Raw genomic sequence first — 25,987 nt, forward strand, 5'->3', positions numbered from 1 at the left:
CCTTGCAGCTGTACAGCCAGAGAAACAGGGTCTTCACAATGCCTGGGAAAGGAGGAGAGATAAGGCTCACTAGCCACAGACAGAAAAACAGGCAGTTAATTTTTAAAGGACTCCACCTCTTTTTCTTCCTCAGGGGGAATTGGGTTTTCTTACATACAACTGAGTTTTTGCTTACACATTCTTTAATTTCTTTTAATTCCTGTTCCAACTGTACTAGGCATTATGGAATATTCACACACCCAATCTTGTTGTCAAGAAACATAATTTCTAACAGGATAAATATGTACATAAATAGCTATAAGATACAAAGAGACAAATCCTACAAGAGAAATATTGAAAACCTGTTAAATGAATTTGCAAGAGGATGTGGTTATTTCAGTTTGGCTAAAGAAAATTTCATGAAGGAGGTAGCATTAGAGGGGTGGTTTGGCAGGTAGAATTTGGAGTGAAGAGATGGAAACAAGAATATTTAGGAGGGAACTGTGTGAATCAAAGCAGAGTGATGTGAGGGTGCAATACAGGCATGGAAACTGTGAATACCAAAATTTGGCATAGGTCTAATGTATTGATTCTGAACTCTGCCTTGGGCTGCTGAGGGGCAGTGAAGCTATTGTAGTGGTTCCTCAAACTACTGGCCAACTACAAAAGGGAATGAAAAATGTCTTGAATGTATATATATAACAATTCAAAACACATGTAACCAATTTTTATTACAATACAAATCCATTAAAAATCATTACTGAATTCCCAATTGGTTTGTTATGTATTTTCTCAATCAGCAAATACCAAGGGTATAACTATATAGTGAGCTAGTCCAACAAATGTTTTAGTGTTAAAAAAGGAGTGCTGTATGTTAAAAAGGTTGGTGGGTTTTGGAGTTAGACAAACCTTGATCTTAAACTCTGTCACTATTAATTAGCTGTGTGGGACTGGGCAACTGAGTTTGTTCCTTCATCTCTAGAGCGGTGGTTATAAAATCAACCTTGCGTTGTTTGACAATTAGAGAAATATATGGCATGTTTTAGATGCTCAGCAAGTGCGAATTATCACAAAACGAAAAGCTGAGGTCAAATCAGAGTCCACCTTGAACACCAAGCTAAGGAACTAGTATTTTTTCTTTGAGTACATAGTTACTGAAGGTTTTGTCTGAGTGACAGGAAAATCAAGAAATAAGTTAGAAGGTGATTGCGTTGGTCTAGGTGAAGCATTATGAGGCACTGGCATTGAATTTCTGGGATATTGCAGACTATTAACTATAGGACTCCACATTTACTTGTACATGAGGAATGTGAGATTAAAAAAAAGGTCGCTATTTTGATCTAGCTGTTCTGTTAACAACAATAAAAAGTCAACAGAGATGTAAAGGTTAGTTTTGGACATTTTGAGCTTAAACTACAAATTATCGTGGCTGAAAATGCAGCAAACATGATGTTTGTTGAAAACAAGGCTTTAGGAATTTTGCTCATTCTTTAAAAACCTACAAATTTTAAAAATCAAACTTTAAAAAACTTTTTTTTTTAAAAAACGGCAGCGTAATACAATATTTGGACACGCTATATACTATGGGCTTTGAAGAAAGCCTGACCAGAAGACCCAACATCTTCCCTTATGACAGACGCTCCCGCGCCTCTGTGATGTCACCACGACCCGCGGCTCGCTCTGCGTCTTGGCAGACGTCGTGCGTCATTACCAACGAGGCGCAGGGGTCAGGACGACTCTCGGCAGCGCCATCGCTCGCCCTCTAGTGGCAGCTGCTTTTGAAGTCGGCCTCAGGCTTTGAAGTTCCCCACCGCTTCTCCTTCCCCCTCCCCTCAGCCTGGATCACCGCCCAGCGTCAGGCGAAGGGGGACGCCTCGAGGTAAAACGGAGGAGGTGCGGGACGCGGAGCCTGTGCGGCCCGGTAGCCCTGGAGAGGCCAAGACTCTAGGCCGCGAGGGGCGGGTGCGATGGCGGAGGAACAGGTGAACCGCAGCGCCGGCCTGGCCCCTGACTCTAAGGCCTCGGCGACTGCAGAATCTACGGTTTCCTCAGTGGAGACCCCTGAAGCCGCTGCCAAGTCACCGGAGCCCAAGGATTACGACAGCACCTGCGTGTTCTGCCGGATCGCGGGGCAGCAGGACCCGGGCACTGAACTCTTGTACTGCGAGGTGGGCGGCGAGGCGCGGCCGGGGGTGGGTGAGGACCTCGCCGCCCCTTGGAGCTCTGGCAGGGAGGCCTAGCCGGTGTGGATCGGGTGCAGAGGATCCCGATCACTGCTCAGCTCGCCGAGGCACGGCTGCTCTGTGTGGATGGGGCTCCGGGGAGCTGGGGATACGCCCACTACGGGCCTTTCTGCGGGGTCCAGGTGCTGACGACAGATGCACTCCTAGGGGACGGACAGGCACTGGCTCCAGCGGTATCTTTGCTGTTCCGAGGGTCAAAGAGTGAATGACAGGGCCGAATGCTTTGGCCTGTGTTTGCAGGTACCCAGGTACTTGGTACAAATAACATTTTGTGGCCTCTGCTTTTATTACAAGGATTCTCCCCCACCTTCAAGATACTGATTTTAAATCCTGCACACTCTAATACCGATACTCATGAGAAAACTAGTAGAAAATAGGTAATGATAATTGTGAAAAGCTATTTGTTAGATTGGCAGAAAATAGGCTGGAGGCAGTGGGTCTTAGGTCAAACTATTACTGAATTGCCTCAGAATTCCACTGTCAGTTAGGATGCGTGGACATTTTCAGAGCATGAAGACTTTGCCCAGATGTTTTTAAATGGATAATCTGGTACACACTTTATTCTGTTGGTTTTACTTGTCCATATAGAAACAACTTTTTGAGAGAATTAACTCCAAAGATTGTGTCTTTTGTAGTCAACATTCCTTTATTTTTTAAAGGTAAATAGAATTCCTTCTAAGCACCTTGTTTTGGAGGTTGTTGAGCAAGATAAGGGACAGTCTGTGTCTAGATTTTACAGTCTAAAGGGCGGAGTGTATACAGAGGAGGTAGCCAATTACGATGCCTCGTGCTGTGGTCAGGTGATTTTACAGTATTTTGTAAGCTTATGGGAGGAGCATCTAACCAGATCTGAAGAATTAGGGGAAGGCTTTCCAGAGGAAATGAGACTTGAAGAAATAAATAGGAGTTGATCACATGAGGAAATGGAGAGAATAATGTCCCAGGTAGAGAGACCCCCCCGAGAGGTTCAGTTTGTGTGATAGAAAAGCGAACAGAAATTGTCTAGTGCGTAGAGTTTGAGAGGATGAAAGACGAGGCTGGAGAGGTAAACAAGGGGCCAGATTATTAAGTGTGTTGGAATTCATGTGAAGGAATTTTGTCTTTAGAGCAAAGTGAAGCTTCGCAATGTTTAATGGTGGGCTAGGAGGAAGATGTTGCGGAGTTATAGGAAGGAGTTTGATCTTTGAAAGGTCATTCTGGGATCATTGTGGAGACTGATTTGGAGGAGACCAGTCCGGAGGTGTGGAGACCTGTTAGAAAGCTATTAGAGTAATCTACCCTGATGATGGCCTGAAATGAGAATGTGGTAGAGGAGATTATGAAAAGTATATCAATTTAAGAGATACAGTATTCAGGAGGTAAAACAGGCAGGACTTGATGGATACAAGTCAGTGATTCTCAACTGGGGGCAATTTTGCCCTCCCAGGGGATGTTTTCCAATGTCTTGAGATACTTTTGATTGTAACAACTTCTGACACTTCTGGGGGTTGCCTCTGGGACCTAAATAATGGGTAAAAGCCAGGGTTGCTATTAATTTGGTACAGTGCACAGGATAGCACAGCCACCCCCCGGCCCCCCACCCCCCGCCAGCAACACACGCACATAAAACAGACTTATCCAGTCCTCAAAATGTCAGAAGTGCCAAGGTTTAGAAACTTTGATTTAGATATAAGAGAATAAGGAAAAGAAAGAGGGGGAAGTAAAAGATGATTTCTGGGTTTCTGGCTAGGGTAAACTGGTAGTGGTACTACCATTTCATTAAGATCAGGAACACAGGAGGAGAAAAGATAGCCAGGGGAGTGGTGGGGAGTAGCAAAACGATGAGTTCAGCTATGGAGTCATGGAGTTTGAGGTGAGTTTGAGCCATCTAACTAGAGATGTCTTTTAAATGGTTGGATAGTCTAGCGCTCTGTAGAGGGATCTGTATCTCTAACCCAGATTACAGGAACTGTCAGTTTATAGATGGAAACTGAAAAAGAAGGGAAGTGATGAGGTCACCCAGGAGGTTAAAAAGTGAAGGGGAGGCCTACACAGAACTCTGAAGAACAGTAAAATCATAAGGGACAGGCAGAGGAAGAGGACCTGAAAAGGGAAGAGAGAAGGAACAGAGAAATAGAAGGAACGCTGAGAAGGCCAAGAGAAGGGAGTATGTCAAAAAGAAAGGAATTATCAGCAATGTCAGCAGGAATATCAGCCTGCCTTCATCCTCAAATCTGGGTTAGGTGACCCTTGTATGTCCTTGCAGAGAGGCCAAGTCAGATCAGGACTGGTTGTGTCCCCAAAGTGATGTTCATTGACCTTGAGGAGAGCAGTTTTATGAAGTGGTAAAGCAAAAGGCAGATAGCAGTTGATTGAGAAGAACTTGGGAAAGGAAGGAGTGAAAACAGCAAATACAGACAACTCTCGCAGGAATTTGGCAATCCAGGGGAGGAGAGAAAGGTAGTGGTAGCTACAGGAGAAGCTGGGGATTAAAAGAAAGCTTTTAAAACAGTGAAGACGTTTGTGTGTTCAAATCTCATGGGAAGATGCCTATAGAGAGAGGTTTAAAATGGCCCGGGGGTAGAACGTTGCCCCTGGGAAAGAGGAAACTCATTCCTCACTGTCTGTGTGCCAGGTACTGTTGGAGGCATGGGGATACAGCCGTAAACAAAGCATGAAAACTCCTTGCCCTTATGGCACTTACATCATAGTTGCAGAAAAGGATAATACTCAAAATAGTAAGTACAATTTATAGCTTATTAGGTAGCAGAAAATAAAGAGGAAGGGATGCAGTTTAAAAATTTTAGTCCGGAAAATCTGCACTAAGCAGGTGACATTTGAGTTAAGCCTTGAAAAAGGAGAAGGAGCAATTATATGGTTATTTACAAGTAAAAGCTTCGAAGTAGCTCCTCTGAAGGCTGGGAGAGAGAATTAGGGAAACAAGGATTGTTGTACAGCGGGTCACGTGAGGTTGAGGACATTCGATTTCAGGTCATGTGAGGTTGAGGACATTCAATTTCAGGTCACACCAGTCTGCTCAGTTGTGTGATTCTCTACCCACTTTCCAGCAGCAGCCTAAGGCTGGGATTACACAAGGTAGGCAGTTGTATTGACCTAGGGTTGGGGTTTTGCCATGTGGGTGTTATAGAAGTGTAGTAAGACACAGTTAAGAAGTTATGGAGCCGGGTGCAGTGGCTCATGCCTGTAATCCCAGCACTTTAGGAGGCTGAGGTGGGCGGATCATGAGGTCAGGAGTTTGAGACCAGCCTGGCCAACATGGTGAAACCCCATCTCTACTAAAAATACGAAAATTAGCTGGGTGTGGTGGCAGGCACCTGTAATCGCAGCTACTTGGGAGGCAGAGGGAGGAGAACTGCTTGAACCCGGGAGGTGGAGGTTGCAGTGAGCCAAGATGGCGCCACTGCACTCCAGCCTGGGTGACAGAGCAAGACTCTGTCTGGAAAAAAAAAAAAAGAAGAAGAAGTTATGGCAGGCAAGTGGCTGAAGTGGTAGACCATGGAATATATGCTGAATAGAAGGAAGTAAAGACAGCACCTGACAAGGAGAAAGAATACGTACACCAGTTGTCTGTTTGCAGACCTCTGTTGGACTGACCCATAGAGTCAGGAGGGACCTAGTTCTGCCTCTTCAATCTCCCTTTATTTTACTAAATATAAAAGTAGGCTAAAGAGAGGTAAAGTGCATTTTCAAACTCAGAGTTCAATATTTAGTAGATCCTTAGAAAGTGCTTTTAAATTTTGTATTCTGCAATTCCAATAATGAAACTCAAGGAAAATAGATACTAGTAGCTCTAGAAAGCTTTGTCTAAAAATAGTCATCAAAAGGGGTGGGATCCAGACTTCTATCACATCCAAGGTGAGAATTTTTCTTGGTTAGGAACAAAGTAAACAACATGAAGAGCCTGGGGATATTTTCATGGTGGAAATAAGACATAATCAGTACTTTGGACTAATTTACACCCTAAATTAGGGAAATAGGGTGAATATATACAATAGCCCATTGTCAGTAGAAAAACACAAACTGCTTTTTTTGTTTTCCCATTCAACAGCAATCAACACAGAACACTTCTGTGACCAAATGTATGGAGGTGTTCCCACATACACCAAGCAAACAATCAGTTTTGCAGCAGACACCAGCTCGGTGTCCTCCATTGCAATTCTTATACTATCTACCTGGTGATAGCATCAGATCCCACGAGTTGCAGACTCAGTCCCCAAAACTGGCCTGCCCTTCCCACCAGTTGCAAGTTCAGGCCTCTGGAACTTCTGACCGACCAGCTTGAAGTTGGGGGTCCCACGACCTTCTCTTTGGGTTCTAGAACTTGCTAGAGTGGCTTGCAGAACTCAGGGAAACACTTAGGTTTACTGGTTTATTATAGAGGATATTCCAAAGGATGCTGATGAAGAGATGAATAGCCCTAAGTATGGGGAAAAGGGGGCAGAGCTTCCATGCCCTCCTCAGGCGTGTCCTCTCCCAGGAGCCTCCATGAGTTCAGCTATCCAGAAACTCTCTAAATTCTGTTCTCTTGGGCCTTTTATGGAGTCTTCATTGGATAGGCCTGACTGACAATTCTGTATTAATGTGACTGGACAAAAAGGGTATGATCTAATACTGGTAGACTGAGTGGAGAAACCCAGCAAGGCCTGTCCAGATTCTTCTTGGCCTCTGTGCAGCTTTCCTTCCTCCGGGGTATGAGGCAGAATCCCTTCAGAAATGAGAGTCTCATGATCCACAATCAGAAAGGTCAGGGAAGATTATAGTCCTGACTTGGGCAGGTAAAGGGAGGGCAAGAGAAAGTCAGAGAGATTGAGAGAGAGATTCTTTTTCTGAGGCCTGTCTCTGAGGCCTAAAGTGCCTCAACATGATTAAAAAAAAAGACTGTAACAAGGGTATTGGGAGTTATGAGCTAGGAATCATGGATGGAAACCTATATATATATATCACACACATATCCATATAATACAGAACATAAGATACATATATGTGTATAATAGTGCTCCCAAAAGTTGTCTTTTTCAGATTGAATTTAAGATGACTTTATGTACAAGAGCTCACTCATGAAAGATTAAAGATTAATCATTTTAAAAAGAATAATTATATAACGTAATTCGATGGTTTATATCATACATTCATATATTCATTCAAATATATTCATTGTAAACATTTAGAAACTGTTGGGTTTACATAAAGTGTAATTTAAGTACAAAAGAGAAAAATTTCCATTTGGAAAAATTGGAGTTACCAGCATCATGACGGGTTAGTCTGGCAAGCCTTTCCAGCAAAAGCTATAGAAGATTCTTCACTCCATAAACCTCCATATGGTGTTGTCTAATTGTACACTGCAGATTTAAAACTAAGCAAAGGCTGAACCATGCATTCTCAATGGGGCAAATGACACTCCCAAAGGGGTGAAAATTGGTTTTTGGTGGTGATGGGGCAATGTCTTACTGTTTCGTGTATGAGGCACAGATATACATAGAGTAAACAGAGAGTATAGCTGTGGTATTAAAATCTCATGGAGATGGGATTGGGGAAAAAAAGTCTTAAAAGGCTCATTAGATAAGCAATAATGAAAAAGTAATTGAGTAACACTGGACTAGAATTTACCTTGCTTGGAACTATACTGAGGAAGTAACTCAGTGTCAATTTAACTTAAACATTGTCCCCATTCTTTAATCAAATTTTGCCTAGCACCTTAGATGACATGATACTGAAATGTTTTTTCAAATGTTACTTTTAACATTTGCTTTAGATGTCAGTCAGGGTCCAGTTGCTGGAAAGAAAAAAAAAAATTCTAGTTACTGAAAGCAGAAATTGATTTAATGTAGGGAATCATTTGCTTAAAAAACTCTTTAGAAGGGCTGGTAGAGCAGGTTCTAGAATATGCTTCAGGAGTGACACCCAGACCAGCACTGCAGAACTGTTTATTGGAGAAGTGCTTTCCCTGACACAGTGAGGAAGGCAGGAGTCAGGTGGCTGCCATTAGAACTTTAACCTCAGAAAGATGCTTCTTTAGTTGTGATTCAGAGATAAAGAAGCAGTGTGACTGCTACTTGTAAGTGGTATTTCCAGTGGGAATGCTATTGGCATTTTGCGTACAACTCTACTTTGTTTTGTGGGACTATTTCTCCTGTTGCAGGATGGTTAGCATCCCTGATCTCTGTGCACCAAATTCTAGCAGTATCCATGATCAAAAGAGCATCTATGTATTTCCATCTCTGGTTGAGAAACATGGCTTCAGAGCCACACTCCATCTGCTGGGTCCATGCTGGCAGTTTTTTCCCAAGAAAAAAATGGATGTCTTGCCATTCTTGATATCCTTGAAGCTAGTGATAAGGTATTCAAAAGGGGGAGGGGGAGAAAGATAAAAGAAAGAAAAGAAAAAACCTGTCTTTGTAGTCTTAGAGCTGGCCAAGTTTGGAAGATGGATGATAACAGAAGCAGCAAAAACATGGCTTTTTGATTGGCAAGATCTAAATTCCCTCTGGGATTTTTTAGGTTTTTTAGTTCTGCATTACAGAAAACACAAATATTTAGAATGGAGGTTGAGTGCCAATCTGCCCTATTTGGGTTTTCAGATTTAAAGAAATCTGAAACAGTTATTTGTTGTGTTTGAATTGATGATTAGAGTCAGTGGTGAAAATGAAGTCAGGACAGGCTAGCTCTTCCTCTCATCCATGTATTACCAAAAGGATAAAAGTTGGTTCTTCCCTGGGGTGGAGCAGAGGTGGCAGGGGAAAAACATTTTTTATTCTTTTTATATGTAAAGCATAGGTATACCATACAGATCATAAACATATATACAGTGTATCTGTGACATTAAAACATCATGGGAGGGGGCAATCAGAAAACGTCTATAAAGGCTCCTTAGGGAGGTGATAATGAGAAAAGGTTGAGACACACTGATCTAATTCAAAAATGGCCACAATTCCAATTTAAGAAGGGGTTTTGCAAAGAGAAACTGAAAGATCATAGAAAACCTATCTCTGTTCCTGGAAAAATACCTGAAAACCCAAATGACACACCATTTTTTAAGGGATAGAGGAGGGTGTATCTGTAACTTGATCTTCTATGAAACATCTGTCATTTATTTATTCAGCAGTTTGGCAGGTGTACTTTGTTATTCACTTGGAGTTCAGAGATGAATATGGCATGCCCCACACTTGAGGAGCTTTCCTATGATCCAAATTCAGTGCAGGAATAAAAATGCTCTTTTAGTGGATGTCATTAGGGATGGATAGTCAAAATACTGTATTTTTAAGTCACTTGAAATCATTCTTTTCTTTGAATGGAATGATTGTGCTACCAAAATGACATACAGTTAGGTTCATTTATTGTTGTTTGTTTTTTATTTTTAGGGATTGCTTTTTTTTTCTTGTGAAGTGTGAAGTATACATGTTAAATATTTACATGTTTTCAGAGTCCAAATTGTAAAGCAAGGTACATTTGGAGAAATCTAGCATCCGTTCTCTTGTCGTCTCTACCATGTTCTCTTTCTCCATAAGAAACTTTTAAAAACTTTTTTGTTTATCATTCCATTGTGAGTAAATAGGTATTCACATGTCTGTATTTGTATTTGTCTTTCTTACACACAAAAGATAGCTTAACCACTCTTCTGCTCTTTGGTATTTTTAAAGAAAGCTTGAATATGTTTTGGAAATAATTTCATATGTATATGAAAATCTTCCTCATTCATTTTTAGAGCCACACAATACTCCATTGTGTGGATTTGCCATAATTTATTAAACCAGTCTCCCAGATGCATTATGAATATTTGGTTTATTTTTCAGTCCTTTGCTATCATGAATTATGCTGCAAAGAATAGTTTATATATATATATATATATATATATATATATATACACACACACACACACACACATATCATTTCATATTTTTGCCAGTGTATCTGTGGAATAGGAGGATCATTTTTCTTAGGATGAACTATGTAAATGATGTCTGGATCAGCAGTAGGAATGGGACAAAGGGTGACATCAGAGCTAGTTTCAATATTTCAGAAAGCTTCATGAAAATCTAATTTAGTCAGGGTGCAGGCTAACTAAAACATCGAGTTTCTTTATTTTTGAGAGGAATTTTATCTATTCCTGGTGATGAGAGTCATGTTGATTGGTAGTTTTTATTAGGATTGGGATTGGGTAATTAATTAATTAAAATTGGGAAAATAAATTATGGTATATGAGAGTTAGTAATCAAAACCTTTCAATATAGGGGTTGGAAGACAAAACTAAGCATTTTGGTTCATTCTTATGGCTAAGTTATGCAGTATGAGACAGCAGATTTTTAGGAACCTCTTTAGCTTTTCTCCTACTAGCCATTAGACTGGCACTTGCTAGTTCTATTAATCTAAAGAAGTGTTATTCCTGCTGTGAGGTAGACTACAGCTACATCATCTCAAACTAATTCTAACCAGGTTGTATTCTGTACCAGAAAGAATTGCCTCTGGAATTTGAAAAATTAATGCCATAATTGAGGGGAAATAAAGATTTATAACATTGTTGTGTTATGAATCAATCTGGGAAGTACAATTGTGGCAATTTTCTTGTACTAGATTTAACCCTCAATTTTAATTGTTTCTGAGCTGGAAGTATTAAAGAAATAATGGTAATCCCAGCACTTTGGGAGACTGAGGCAGGAGAATCGCTTGAGTCCAGGAGTTTGAGACCTGCCTGGACAACATAGGGAGACTCCATCTCTAGAAATATATATATATGTAGCCTGGCATGGTGATGTGCATCTTTAGTCCCAGCTACTTGGGAGGCTGAGGTGGGAGGATCAACTGAGCTCAGGAGATCGAGACTGCTGTGAGCCATGAGTGTGCCACTGCATTCCAGCCTGGGCTACAGAGAGAGATTCTATCTCAAAGAAAGGAAAAAAGGAAAATTTTAAACAATCAAAAACATTATAGTCCTTGACCTTATCCTTTTCTAAAACATACCATGGATATCAATTTTTAATTTTAATACTAGACAGAAAAACCATAATAAAAATGATAGAATTGGATTAAATTGATATATAATTGTTATGTTTGTTATCTTAGGATAACCAGGATTACTGGAATGGATATGACACACTTGTTTGAATTGAATTTTGGCTCTTGGAATGGAGAACTGTTGAGCAGCATTGCATTCATGGATTTTTTTTTAAGGGAAACTCTGCTTATACTGATTTTAATTAATTTTTATTTACTATAAAGTGCTTATAATTATAAATTAATTAAAATCAGTATAAGATACTTAATAAGATATTCACTATCAGATACTTAATATGGTTATTTAGCGAATATAGATTTTCTCTTAGGAAAATTTGAAATTCAAATGTTAATGGGTTGAAACATGCTCTTCTTCCTCTCCTTTTCTTTTTTCTGTAGATTACTGTGCGGAGCAATGTAAACCAGAAAACTGATGCCATACATGTATTGTAGTGGGCCCATAAATTAGTACAATATACTGGAATTTGTTTCAGCATTTCGGTCTTTTTAATACTGTAAAGTGGCAAGTAAAAAAGTATTTGGATATAATTGCTTTAAAAAATGTTTAAAAAATGCAGTCCCTGAACATGTAAATGCTAGCTGATGTTCTTTTTATAGTTGAGGAAAATGCTATGTTGGGAAAAAAATTAAATGTAGAAAGGAATTTATCTATCTTGCTGTGATTCTGTAGCCAAACCTTAAAAAATATGTATCAAGAGTGAAAAACTTTAGGGTAGGGATAGAGAAATGTGTAATGAAGTAATAAACTCTGAGATTATTGGTAATGAAGCTTTAGTAAACTTTACTCGTAATTGTTTCTCCAAAATTGACTTTATGTGTCTTTTTTATTCTCTGGAATAAATGAGCATCTCATGAAGGAACTGTTATGAACTTAATGCATAATTATAAAATTGCCCAGTGGGGGTTAGGTGTGATGTATGTATCATTTCCCTGTCAGACTGAGATTAATGATATTTAAGTCATGCCAGAACAGCATTAAGAAATTCTTTTTAAAAATTTACTAGCAAATGTTTTTTCCTTTAGAATGAGGACCTAATTTGCTTCAAAGATATCAAACCAGCAGCAACTCATCATTATCTTGTGGTGCCAAAGAAGCATATTGGAAACTGCAGAACTCTAAGGAAAGATCAAGTAGAACTGGGTAAGATGATGGCAGTATTCTTCATGTTTATATCATCTTCAGTTGTTATCAGTGATGGCAGTGAAGATTAAAAAGAAAAGTACTGTAAAAAAGGAGCACTATGACTTTTTGAAATTTTCACTATAAAGAATTTTAAATTCATTTAAAAATAGTACAATACTGATGTATTCATTATGCAGCTTCCACATTTAGGAACTCGTGGACAATTTAAAAAAATATATTAACCTTTTCCCACAGTGATTTTGAAGCATATACTAGACATCATGCTATTTAACATTTAAACTGTCCAAAAGATATATTTTTATGTCTTTTTTTTTTTTTTTTTTGAGACAGAATCTTGTTCAGTCGCCTAGGCTGGAGTGCAGTGGTGCGATCTCGGCTCACTGCAGCCTCGTCTCCTAGGTTCAAGTAATTATCCTGCCTCAGCTTTCCAAGTAGCTGGGATTACAGGCATGCGCCACAATGCCTGGCTAATTTTTGTATTTTTAGTAGAGACGAGGTTTCACCATGTTGGCCAGGCTGGTCTTGAACTCCTGACCTCAGGTGATCCACCACCTAGGCCTCCCAAAGTGCTGGGATTACAGGTTTGAGTCACCATGCCTGGCCTATTTTTATGACTTTTTAAATGATGGACTTTCTTGACTCTGAAATGAAAGGTGCTATGAAAAATTATAAACAAACAAGTTATGATATGACAAATGAGCTCATATTGCCTTATGGTGACATCATGTTGATACCTGCCTTATAGTCTCCTGTGAAGATAAATTAGCACCAAAATTTAATTATGAGTTTTTAGTGATGAACTTCTAGCTTCTGAAAAGGAGATTCTGAATCTTGTCTATTGAGGATGATTACTCATTTTCCTACTCATGCCTTCTGTGACTTGTCACCTATCATTTTCTAAGACATTTCTAAGCTCACTTCAAATCTGCCTTTAAAAAAGATAATTTCAACTTTTATTTTAGATTTGGGGGTACATGAGCAGGTTTATTACATGGATATATTGTGTGGTGCTGCGGTTTGGGATACAAATGATCTGTCACCCAGGTAGTGAGCATAGTACCCAACAGTTAAGTTTTCACCTCTTGCCCCCATTTTTCTCTCCCACTTTTAGTAGTCCCCAGTGTCTACTGTTGCCATCTTTTTGTCCATGAGTACCCAGTGTTTAACCTCTCCTTATAAGTGGGAACACGGAGTGTTTGGTTTTCTGTTCCTGTGTAATTCACTTAGGATAATGGCCACCAGCTGCATCCATGCTGCTGAAAAGATTACTTCATTCCTTTTTATAGCTGCACAGTATTACATGGTATATATGTACCACATTTTCTTTATCTAGCCTACTGCTGATGGGCACCTAGGTTGATTCCATGCCTTTGCTATTGTGAATAGTGCTGTGACTCACATACAAGTGCATATGTCTTTTTGGTAGAATAATTTGTTTTCTTTTGGATATATACCCAGTAATGGGATTGCTGGGTCAAATGGTAGTTCTATTTTATTTTTTTTGAGGAATCTCCAAACTGCTTTCCACAGTGGCTGAACTAATTTACATTCTCATCAGCAGTGTGTAAGTGTTATGTTTTCTCCTCCGCCTCACCAGCATCTGTTATTTTTTTACTTTTTAAAAATAGCCATTCTGATTGGTGTTGAAATAGTATCTTATTGTGGGTTTGATTTGCATTTCCTGATGATTAGTGATATGGAGCATTTTTTTCATATATTTGTTGTCCTCTTGTATGTCTTCTTTTGAGAAGTGTCTGTTTATGTCTTTTGCCCATTATTTCATGGTGTTTTTTGGTTGTTTAATTGTTTAATAACTATTTACAGATTTGGGATATTGCACCTTTGTCACATTCATAGTTTGCAAATACTTTTTCCCATTATGTAGGTTATCTGTTTACTCTGTTGATAGTTTCTTTTGCTGTGAAGAAGCTCTTCAATTTGGTCCCACTTGTCAATTTGTGTTTTTATTGCAGTTGCTCTTGAGGACTTAGTCATAAATTATTTCCCAAGGCTGATGTCCAGAATGGTGTTTCCTGGGGTTTCTTCTAGGATTCTTATAGTTTGAGGTCCTAGATTTAAATCTTTAATCCATCTTGTGTTAATTGTATATGGTGAAAGGCAGGGGTCCAGTTTTATTCTTCTCCATATAGATAACCAGCTATCCCAACACCATTTAACTGAATATGGCGTATTTTCCCATTGCTTATTTTTGTCAACTTTGTTGAAGATCAGATGGCTGTAGGTGTGTGGCTTTATTTCTGGGTTCTCTCTTATGTTCTGTTGGTCTATGTGTCTGTTTTTGTACCACTCTCATGCTGTTTTGGTTACATAGACTTATAGTATAGCTTGAAGTTGGGTAATGTGATGCCTCAAGCATTGTTCTTTTTGCTTAGGATTGTCTTGGCTACTTGGGTTTTTTAGTTCCACATGAATTGTAGAATAGTTTTCCCTAATTGTGTGAAAAATGATGTTGGTAGTGTTGAATCCGTAGATTGCTTTGGGCAGTATGGCCTTTTTTAACAATACTGATTCTTGCAGTCCACGAGCATAGAATGTTTTTTCATTTGTTTGTATCATCTATGATTTCTTTCAGTAGCATTTTGTAGTTCTCCTTGTGCAGATCTTTCACCTCCTTGACTAGCTGTATTCCTAGGTATTTTTTGTGTGTGTGTGTGGCTATTGTAAATGGGATTGTGTTCTTGATTTGAGACTCTCGGTTTGAATGTTATTTGTATTTGGAAATACTACTGATTTTTGCACATTGAATTTGTATCCCAAAACTTTACTAAAGTCATTTATCAGTTCCAAGAGCCTATTGGTGGAGTCTTCAGGGTTTTCTAGGTATAGACGCAGATTGTTGGTGAGGAGAGATAGTTTGACTCCTTTTCCTATTTGGATGCCTTTTATTTCTTTCTCTTGCCTGATTGCTCTGGCTAGGACTTCTGAAATCTGGAAAGGCTTTGTCATGAGGTTCTGGGATTAGTTTGATCAATATTTTAAGGTAGCCTACATGATAGATCAGTTGGGCTAGATTTTTTTTTTTTTTTTTTTTTTGAGACGGAGTCTGGCTCTGTTGCCCAGGCTGGAGTGCAGTGGCCGGATCTCAGCTCACTGCAAGCCCCGCCTCCCGGGTTCACGCCATTCTCCTGCCTCAGCCTCCCGAGTAGCTGGGAGTACAGGCGCCCGCCACCTCGCCCGGCTAATTTTTTTTGTATTTTAGTAGAGACGGGGTTTCACCGTGTTACCCAGGATGGTCTCGATCTCCTGACCTCGTGATCCGCCCGTCTCGGCCTCCCAAAGTGCTGGGATTACAGGCTTGAGCCACCGCGCCCGGCCGGGCTAGATTTTTAAAAGGTAAGAAACAACTTTGATGGAAAACCTTGATGTGTAGTTCATTAATATTTAGGCTAGTGAATTAACTAACAATTTTTCAACTGTTGATTCTGAATACAGCAAAGTTCCTTAGTCATTTGAAGTTCTATCAGTACATTTGAGAACATATATGATTTATAACTATAGGGCAGCATTTGAACTTATAACAATTAGGTCCAATTTAGATTTACCTGATTGAAACATTTCATCTTTCTTATTAAAAGTTTTAATTTTCATTCTTATAGTTATTTCTTAGATTTCACACTTTAGCTTTTTAGGAATTTTTCAATTTATATTCAGCAGAAGTGGACAATAGAGGCTGTTATAACTAGTTTTTATAACTGTTACAAATCAAATGTCACTAATTTTGAAGCAGCTGGTAGGTATTTGGGATTCCATTACATTTTCCTCTTTGCTTTTGTGTTATATTTGAATATTTCCGTACTAAAAGTTGTTGCAAATTAATAATTTTTATATAATTGATAAAGTTGAGGAAATAATAAGTATATGGAAGAGTTCAAGAACACTATCAAGGAATATGACTATAATTGACATTCATAGAACTCCACTTAATATAGTGTACGTTTTTTAAAAAGCATATGTTCACCAAAGTTGACCATATTCCAAGCAATAAAATACAGCTCAATACATATCAAATGATTGAAATCTTATAAATATGTACCATTACTGGGTATATCCCCAAAGCATTATAAATCATGCTGCTATAAAGACACATGCACACGTATGTTTAATCCGGCACTATTCACAATAGCAAAGACTTGGAATCAACCCAAATGTCCATCAGTGACAGACTGGATCAAGAAAGTGTGGCATATATACACCATGGAATACTATGCAGCCATAAAAAAGGATGAGTTCATGTCGTTTGTAGGGACATGGATGCAGCTGGAAACCATCATTCTCAGCAAACTATCACAAGGACAGAAAACCAAACACTGCATGTTCTCACTCATAGGTGGGAATTGAACAGTGAGAACACTTGGACACAGGAAGGGGAACATCACATACCAGGGCCTGTTGTGGGGTGGGGGGAGAGGGGAGGGATAGCATTAGGAGATATACCTAATGTAAATGACGAGTTAATGGGTGCAGCACACCAACATGGCACTTGTATACATATGTAACAAACCTGCACATTGTGCACATGTACCCTAGAACATAAAGTACAATAAAAAAAAATATGTTATCTAACGGCAATAGAGTTAAATTAGAAAAAGAACAAATTCCAAAAAAAGACATACTCTGGTTTGAAGTAATTTGGAGCTTTTTTTGGACTCTATGGTACTAGCTGGCCTAGTCTTGGAAGACTGGCAGTCTCCCAGCTCACACCTGACTTAGAGAAGTAAACATTAACAATAATTTTGTAAGTCTCAATATATCAGCTATCCTCTGTAGATGTTTTTACTTCTTTGTCTTTCAAGGATTACACCATTTAGAAACTATGGAGACCTAATATTTGGCATTGTGCTTTGAAGATCCCAGGTTACCAAAATTTTTCTGGTGGAGGGGTTTATTCCCACCTGAAGGCCATAAAACACCAAGAGAAGAAAGATGATAAAGGAGATGGAATTTGGAAGCCAGAGTCGTTATACAAAGTTTTGGCTAGTCAAGGATAGGCTGACTGCAAGGGATACCATATCCTTAATTTGGGCTCAAAGACAAATTCAAAATTTTCTTGTCTTATTAAATTAAACAATTTCTGTTTAATTACTTGGTCTTCCTGATGAGAATGAGTCCTCATATGATCAGATGTCCTAAATAGCCTGCTGTCCTAAAGTCTACCCTATCTATGAGATTTTGTGATAGTGATGTTGCACTGGGGCTCAATTTGAAACTTTATTTCAGTTGTTGATAAGCAAACTTCTCAGTGACTTAAAGCTACTGAATGTCTTTATTTTTTATTTTATTTATTTATTTTTGAGACAGGGTCTCACTCTGTTACTTAGACCTGAGTGCAGTGGGGCAATCATAGCTCACTGCAGCCTTGACCTCCTGGGCTCAAGAAATCCTTCTGCCTCCACCTCTTGAGTAGCTAGGACTATAGGTGTGCACCATCATGCCTGGCTACCTTTTTTTTTTTTTTTTTTTTTTTTTTTGAGACAGAGTCTTGCTCTGTCTCCAGGCTGGAGTGTGGTGGCATAATCTCAGCTCATTGCAATCTCTGCCTCCCAGGTTCAAGCAATTCTCTTGCCTTAGCCTCCCGAGTAGCTTGGGCTACAGGTGTGCACCACCATGCCCGGCTCATTTTTTGTATTTTAGTTGAGTCAGGGTTTCACTGTATTGGCCAGGATGGTCTCGATCTCCTGACCTTGTGATCCGCCTGCCTTGGCCTCCCAAAGTGCTGGGATTACAGGCGTGAACCACTGCGCCTGGCCACCCAGCTACTTTTTAAAAAATGTTTTTTAGAGACAAGGTCTTGCCTTTTTGCCCAGGCTGGTCTCAAACTCTTAGGCTCAAGAGATCCTCCTGCCTCAGTCTCCCAAAGTGTTGGGATTACAGGGGTGAGCCACTGTGCCTGGCCTGAATGTGTCTTTAAATGTGAGTAAACATTTAAACATTTAAACATTTGATAGGACAAGAGTGAAGGTCAATGGCAATTTGTGAACTTAATGTCTCCTCTAGTGTAATGTTGTGTCTTTTCTGTTTTACAGTTGAGAACATGGTAACTGTTGGAAAAACCATTCTTGAAAGAAATAATTTCACTGACTTCACGAATGTGAGGTGTGTATACTTCCAGATCGAAACCAATATTATACATTATTGACTTTTTTCGAAATATTATTTCTCTATGGAAAATGGAAACAGAGGTGGAAGTTTGTGGTTTAAATGTAGTTTTCCTAAAAGTGAGAATATAGTTCATTGGTAGTATAAATGTAATAAAACTTCCTCTTGTGTCTCAATATCTTCTAATAATTTCCACTTGTAGTTTTGACAGACAAGTCTATATGAGCAGTGGGTAGGTAAAATAGTTACTAGTCTGCTTTTTAAAAAAATTTTTTGAGACAGGATCTCACTCTGTCGCCCAGACTAGAGTGCAGTGGTGTGAGCATGGCTCATTGCAACCTCGACTTCCCAGACTACAGTATCCTTCTACCTAAGCCTCCAGAGTAGCTGGGACCACAGGTGAGTACTACCACACCCGGCTACTTTTAAAATTTTTTATATAGAGACAGGGTCTCCTTATGTTGCCAGGCTTGTCTCAAACTCCTGGGCTCAAGTGATCCTCCTGCCTCAGCCTCACAAAGTTCTGGGGTGACAGGTGTGAGTCTCCACACCCAGCAAGTCTGCTTTTCTTTGTTCCATATGTGCATTCCTATAAAATTGTGTGCAAGTTGAATTTTCTTAGGAAAATTTTATATGATTTAAAAAGCACATGATTATAATTCTAATGTGAATTTAACTTGAATTTGTCTGCTGAACTCTGGCGTAAGCACATGATGTTCAATTTTTCAACTTTTTTTTTTGAGACAGAGTCTTGCACTATCCCCCAGGCTGGAGTGCAGTGGTGCGATCTCGGCTCACTGCAACCTCTGCCTCTCAGGTTTAAGTGATTCTCTTGCCTCAGCCTTCCATGTAGCTGGGATTATAGGCGCATGCCACCACGCCTGGTTAATTTTTGCATTTTTTTTTATAGTAGAGACAGGGTTTTGCTATGTTGGCCAGGCTGGTCTCGAACTCCTGACGTCAAGTGATCCGCCCTCCTCACCCTCTCAAAGTGCTGGGATTACAGGCATGAGCCACTGTACCGGGACTTTTTAAATGTTTTAATTTATCTAAGTAATGTTTTTCTTTTTAAAAGATTTCTGATTTTGCTTCTGTGACCCAAGCAGGTATAATGGAGATTACTTCTAACACTTTCAACCTAGAATTCAGAATAGACTTGAATTCCAATGCCATCCATGCTACTTGTGGTGTACGCTACTTATAATGTCTGTGTTAGTTTAGACATGCCATTTAGCCTCTCCAAGATAATACCTGCTCTGCCTGCTGGTAGGTGCAAATGAGATTCTCTGTGTGAAAAATCCTCCAAAAACTGTTAAGCATTACCAAGTGTGATAATGATAAGGAACAGATGGTGTTTGAGACCCTTTGGCCAGAAGCCACACATTTCCTTCACAGTCATAGGATGCTTATTAGAAGAATGAACATTGGACAAAGATTCGAGAGCCCTGAGTCTCAACTCCAGCTCCACGACTGTCTAATTTTGTGACCTTGGGAATATTTTACACTTTCTGGATCATGGCTTCGCCATCTTTAAGATGAAAAGATTGAGTGAAACTTTGACTTGCTTCAAGCTTCTAGATTACTTGATTCTACATTATATGACTGTTTGGCAGAAAGAAAACCTAGTCTCGTCTTCTAGGTAGTGGTGGAAATTTCAAAGTATGTACTGCATATCTGACTCCACATTGCTAGTCCCAGAGGATCACTGCTGCAGTATAGCACTTCTCCTATGCCTCCTTTCCACACTTCCACTCACTGATACCTTGAACAGGCAAATATTTCTGGGCTTTGATTATTGTTACAGGTGTGTCTTGCTCTGCTGAGCATAGGTGGACTTGCAAAACTTTTTGTAAGCTTATTTTTAAGAGTTTAAATCATATTTAAAAAACTTTATAACCATTTAAAGGAATTCTCGTGTATCTTTTAGAAAGCACATAATTATCATTATCATCTAACTTATTTTAAGTATTTTAAGTATTAACCAAGAAACCTGGGTGATGATGAAAGTTTTTTATGATGACATAATTAATCTCACTACTGAAATATTGTTGGTTTGGTAGGAAATGTCTGAGTACTTTATTAAAGGAAAAAGTGTGCCATCTACTGGCTATGTATTGAATAAATGAACACAACTACTTGATTGTCCAGTGATGTTTTAAAAAATTCATTGCAAGGGCGTACTTTAAGTGAATGAAAGCTTAAGATGATAAAGACTGAAGTGATATGACATTATGCCAACTCAGAATTCATAAAGATTATACTAAGGCATAATATGCTGTTAAGGCCTTCCTTGATGATGAGCTTATGTTACTACAAACTTCAACATGAAAAGAAGAGGAAGTGTGTGAATCCTCAGAAGTGCATACAAAGAAACAATGAGATTTGTGACAGTCTATTTACCTTAGGAACTTGTTTTAGATCTCGTTAAAATTTATGTGTTTCCACCTGAAAAATGACTTTAAACTATTTTAAAACTGGTTTGTCAATCATCTCTTTCCTTTCTATTTTAGGATGGGTTTTCATATGCCACCATTCTGTTCCATTTCCCACTTGCACCTTCATGTTCTGGCACCAGTGGATCAGCTTGGCTTCTTATCCAAGTTGGTTTACAGAGTCAATTCCTATTGGTTTATCACAGTGAGTATTCTTGTTATGTCAGCAGCATACAAAAATATTTAAAATATCCTTTTCGTTGTAGTTTTTTCTTCTCAACAGTAGGTACTTACAGCTCTCATAGGCTTGATTACCTGTTTTAACATACTGCTTGCACATATCCAAAATAATATTTTTAATTTGGGGGAGTTTCAAGATCATCAGTCTGTAGGAAGAGAAGCTATGGCTAAGTCTTCCCCATTGCAAGTAGCAGATACGATGTAGAAGAACCATGGTATTCAGGGTTCTGACTTTGGAGTCAGATCTGGATTCAAATTCTGACTGCAGTGCTTGCTTGAGGGTTCATGTAAAAGTTACTTACATTTTTTAAGGCTCAAGGTCTTTATCTGTTACCTGCATATAGGTAATAGTGCCTACACCTAGGGTTGATAAGAGAGTTGATAAGATAACTTATGTGTAAGACACTTAAAATAGTACCTTGCAAATAGTAAGTAGTCAGGAAATGTTACCTGCTACCTCTATTGTATCATCAACATTGTAGAAATTTGGTTTTTGTGTTTTTTGATAGTTCAAACTCCTTAGAAAAGAGTTTTAGTAGTAGCATCACTTACCAGATCTTCGGCCGAAGGTGTTTTGTTTTGTTTTGTTTTGTTTTTTGAGACAGAGTCTCACTCTGTCACCAGGCTGGAGTGCAGTGGTGCAATCTTGGCTCACTGCAACCTCCACCTCGCGGGTTCAAGCGATTCTCTTGCCTCAGCCTCCCAAGTAGCTGGGACTACAGGCGTGTGCCACCATGCCCAGCTAATTTTTGTATTTTTATTAGAGGTGGGGTTTCACCATGTTGGCCAGGCTGGTCTCTATCTTCTGACCTCATGATCCACCCGCCTCGGTGTCCCAAAGTGCTGGGATTACAGGTGTGAGCCACTGCGCCCAACCCAAAGTTTTAAGTCTAAAAAATTACAGCATTCTGCTTTGCCAAAGCAAAAGTGGAGTAGAATTCAGCTGTTCATACACCTGTGGTCTGTTTATATACCTTAGTTATTAAGTGGCTCTGGGGTCCCTCTAAGGCCAATTGACCACTAATTTACCAGGGTGTTATTTTATGTGTCCATGATGATAAAGTGATCTATAGTTGCCATATCTGAATAATCATCCAATAGTATTTATTTATCATTAGTTTTTGAATGGTATTATTCTAGTCATAGTACAGAAAAATTTTAAAAGTGTCTGATTTCTAGAAACTTCATATTTCAAACATATTATCCCTGTTTTCAACTTGTTGCCCAGATGATTTCATTTAAATGATATAAAAATACAAAAATTAGCTGGGTATGGTGGTGCATGCCTGTACCACCTACAGTCTCAGCGACTTGGGAGGCTAAGATAGGAGGATTGCTTGGGTCCAGAATGTTGAGGCTATAGTGAGTGATCATGCCACTGCACTCCAGCCTGGGTGACGGAGTGAGACCTTGTCTCAAAAAATAATAAAAAATTAAATAATATGTATGTGTGTATATATATATGTATGTATATATGTGTATGTATTTGAAATTTTAAAAAGTGGAATATTCTGCTGGACAGCTGGGTTTTTTTTTTTTTTTTAAACAAAGTTTGTGTAATAGAAACGGTTTTTTTCCCCCCATTTGTATTTCTAATTTTCTATAAGAGCTATACCTTTATAATAAAAGATGAATGAAAATACATTTTTGTAATGTTTTGACTGTATTTTCTTACAGGAAAGACTTTTTTACTTGGAAAACATCAATGTATAAAATTATAAGATATGTTGTTGGTTCATCCTGAGAATCTGAACTCTTCTTAAATCTGACTTTGTTAGACTATCTTATGAGACTTTGAAAAAAATCAAGATAAAGATATTGAAGTTAATTTCAAAATCTTATATAATGATCCAGATTATATAGTGTGATTGAGAAAAACACTGAAATGATGTAACTCACAGACTTTAGTTTACCTTTTTTAAAAAATAGACTTTATGTTTTAGAGCTGATTTAAGTTCATAGCAAAATTGAGTAGAAACTACAGAGAGTTCCCATGCACCCCCTACCCCTCCACATGTACAGTTTCCTCACTATCACATCCTACACCACAGTGGTAAATTTGTTACAATCGATGAACCCCATTGATAAATTGTTATCACCACAGTCCATAGTTTACTTTTGAGTTGACTCTTGGTTTTACATTCTGCAGGTTTTGATAAATGTATAAGGACATGTATCCACCATTATAGCATCATACCTAATAGTTTCACTGCTCTAAAAATCCTCCATATGCCGCCTATTCATCCCTCCTTCCCCTTTAACTCCTGGCAACCACTGATCTTTTTATTGTCTCCATAGTTTTGCTTTTTCCAGAATGTCATATGGTTGGAATCCTACAGTGTGTAGCCTTTTCAGGTTGGCTTCTTTCACTTAGTAATATGCATTTCAGGTCTTACTTTACTTTTTAAAACTTTAGTGTTATATTTATTTTCCTTTTCTTCTTGAAACTTATTAATGAATTTGCAATGTAGGCAACAATCTGCCTATTTATATACAATGTAGAATAATTGTATATAGATATTATATTATACTGAGAGTTTTTTTGTAAGATATTTTTAGGAACAGAATATGTAGTACTCAATTCTTCTAATGTGGCATATTATAATAGGGATACCAGTAGAATTATTTGATAGAGACTATGATATCTAGAATTAAAAAGTATTTTTTTAAATTACAGGCTGATCACTTGATTGAAAAACTAAGAACATGAAAATGTCAAGAGTGGAAGATTTTTCTAATCTTGGTTCAGCACGAAGTGATGTTTAGGTCCCTTTTAAGTCTAATTGCAATTTTAAGATTTGTTGGGTTTTATGAGAGGCTGTTACTTAGTAACCTTAAATCTTTTCTGAATGTCTGTTTCCTGAGATCTTTGATACAGTTATATCAATATTTTGTTACTGATTTGTTTCAATGGTTACTTGTATAAGGATTTTATATATATGATATTATAGATAAAATCCTATTTAAGACAAATTCTGTTAATCAAGAAGGGCTCTGTATTTTTTTAAATTAAAATATTTTCACTTCTCAGTAAGTAGTCAATTACTGTAGTGATTATTTATGTGAAGAATAAACTACTATAGAAAGTACTTTATTGGAACCTTTATTACTGTGAAGGAGAAAAAGAACTTAGCTATTTCTTGACAGTTCTATAGTTTTACACATAAATTTTCAAAATAAAAAATACCATACTACACAATGATCTCTGATCTTGCTGAGGGAAGGAATGATATATATCAGTTTTCCTCAAATTTCAGATGGCAGTTTTCACTTTTTGAAGCCTTGCATCTTTTTAATAAATCTATCCTGAAAGCTACATAATGTATATAATTTCTATCAGTGAATTTACAATAACTATCAAATTGGCTATTAGAATTCAGTGTAATGGAATTTTGCCTCTAATAACATAAAGGGGGAAGAAACGTAAAGTGGTTCTCTTAATAAAACAGGCAGAAAATGTTGCTTTATGGCATGTTTTTGTATCAAAGAGAAATTAGAGGTTAAACTTTGCTTTTATAATGAAAAAGGCCTGATTTGAAAGTAGAGATAGGCTTAGATGAGAAAAATTGATAACACAATATTAATACTATTGATATATCATTTCATGAGGCATATTTTGTTAGAAATTGTGTTTTTGGTGCTAACCTACAAGCACAGTAGTGAATATGAATGAAGAGTAGGTGCTGCAAGTTAATCCTACATTGTGCCAATGTATAATAGTACCATGTATATGGATATGAATAAATGAACATGAGGATTAACATATTGTTGAAAATAGACTGAGGTACTAGTTTTCTTTCTTTTTTAGAGGGGACATGATATTAAACATAGTTTTAAGTAACAAATTACTTATTAAAAGTTATAACATGTGGAATCAATACTGTTTGTTCATTAATTTATTCATTCAGCAAACATTTGTTGAACATTTAATGTGTACCCGATATTGCCAGGATGAGGAAATAAAGAAATAAAAGACATTCAGCCTGCAATTGCTAGAAGAGGCCAGAAGAGGCTGTGAAGGGATAAACACTTCTGAGAGTGGGTGGTAGTAGAACTGAGTATTCAAGACTGAATGTTAGGCAGGTAGACAGTGACTGGTTAGGCTGAGAAACCCATAAGTACTTTCCTTGAGTTCTGCTTCCACTATTACTTACTTTACAATGGATGTTAATGTTCAGATTTCATCTTATTTACTAAAGGTGGAGAAAGGATGTGGAAGTAGGGGTTATGGGCTCTCAAAAGTAGATTTATAGAGATTTTTTTTTTTTAATCACTGTTTTGTGATATAGTTCACTGAGCACTTACATAGATTAACAGTTACAAGTTTCCATAAATCAGTTAGACTTGACAAGCTTCAGGGAAAGAATTTTCAACAACTGCAATCTTTGATTGCTTTACTATGGGAACTTGCAGGGATATAATTGACAACATTATAATAATAATAGGTAAAATATTTAAGGAATTCTCAAATGCTTTATGGACCTCTTAAAAAATGTGGTTAGCCAATTGATTCAACTTTTATGGGTTTATATGCTCTCATATAAACCAATTTGTTAAAAATCCTTGGAAACACATTTTTAGTAGAGGTTCTCATTTACTTATAAAGATTAATAATCAAATTACTACAATTAATATCCATTTAGCTTTTTCAGTAGTCTAAATATTTGGAAACTCCCTAGCCATCTATAACACTAGTTCAAAACAAGGCTAATTCATAACCTGTATTAAAAATGTTTGAAGTGGTATCAAGAGCATTGTTTATGCATGTTGTGATACTATTTGTGGAATTGTATAATGAGCTATTTCAAACTGCTAGAAGAAAA

General features: G+C 38.1%; 1 protein-coding gene across 1 annotated transcript; it reads left to right on the forward strand.

The window, feature by feature from the left end:
* Positions 1 to 1,757: 1,757 nt before the first annotated feature.
* On the forward strand, positions 1,758 to 24,623 carry HINT3 (histidine triad nucleotide binding protein 3). The gene is given in 5 exon segments (NM_001194369.3): positions 1,758 to 2,147; positions 12,255 to 12,372; positions 18,420 to 18,489; positions 21,003 to 21,129; positions 23,842 to 24,623. Coding segments are annotated over 5 exon segments (549 nt in total). The 5' UTR covers positions 1,758 to 1,946; the 3' UTR covers positions 23,875 to 24,623.
* The last annotated feature ends 1,364 nt before the right edge of the window (positions 24,624 to 25,987 follow it).

Source organism: Macaca mulatta, chromosome 4, assembly GCF_049350105.2.
Source record: "Macaca mulatta isolate MMU2019108-1 chromosome 4, T2T-MMU8v2.0, whole genome shotgun sequence".
In the NCBI taxonomy this organism is placed as follows: Eukaryota; Metazoa; Chordata; class Mammalia; order Primates; family Cercopithecidae; genus Macaca; species Macaca mulatta.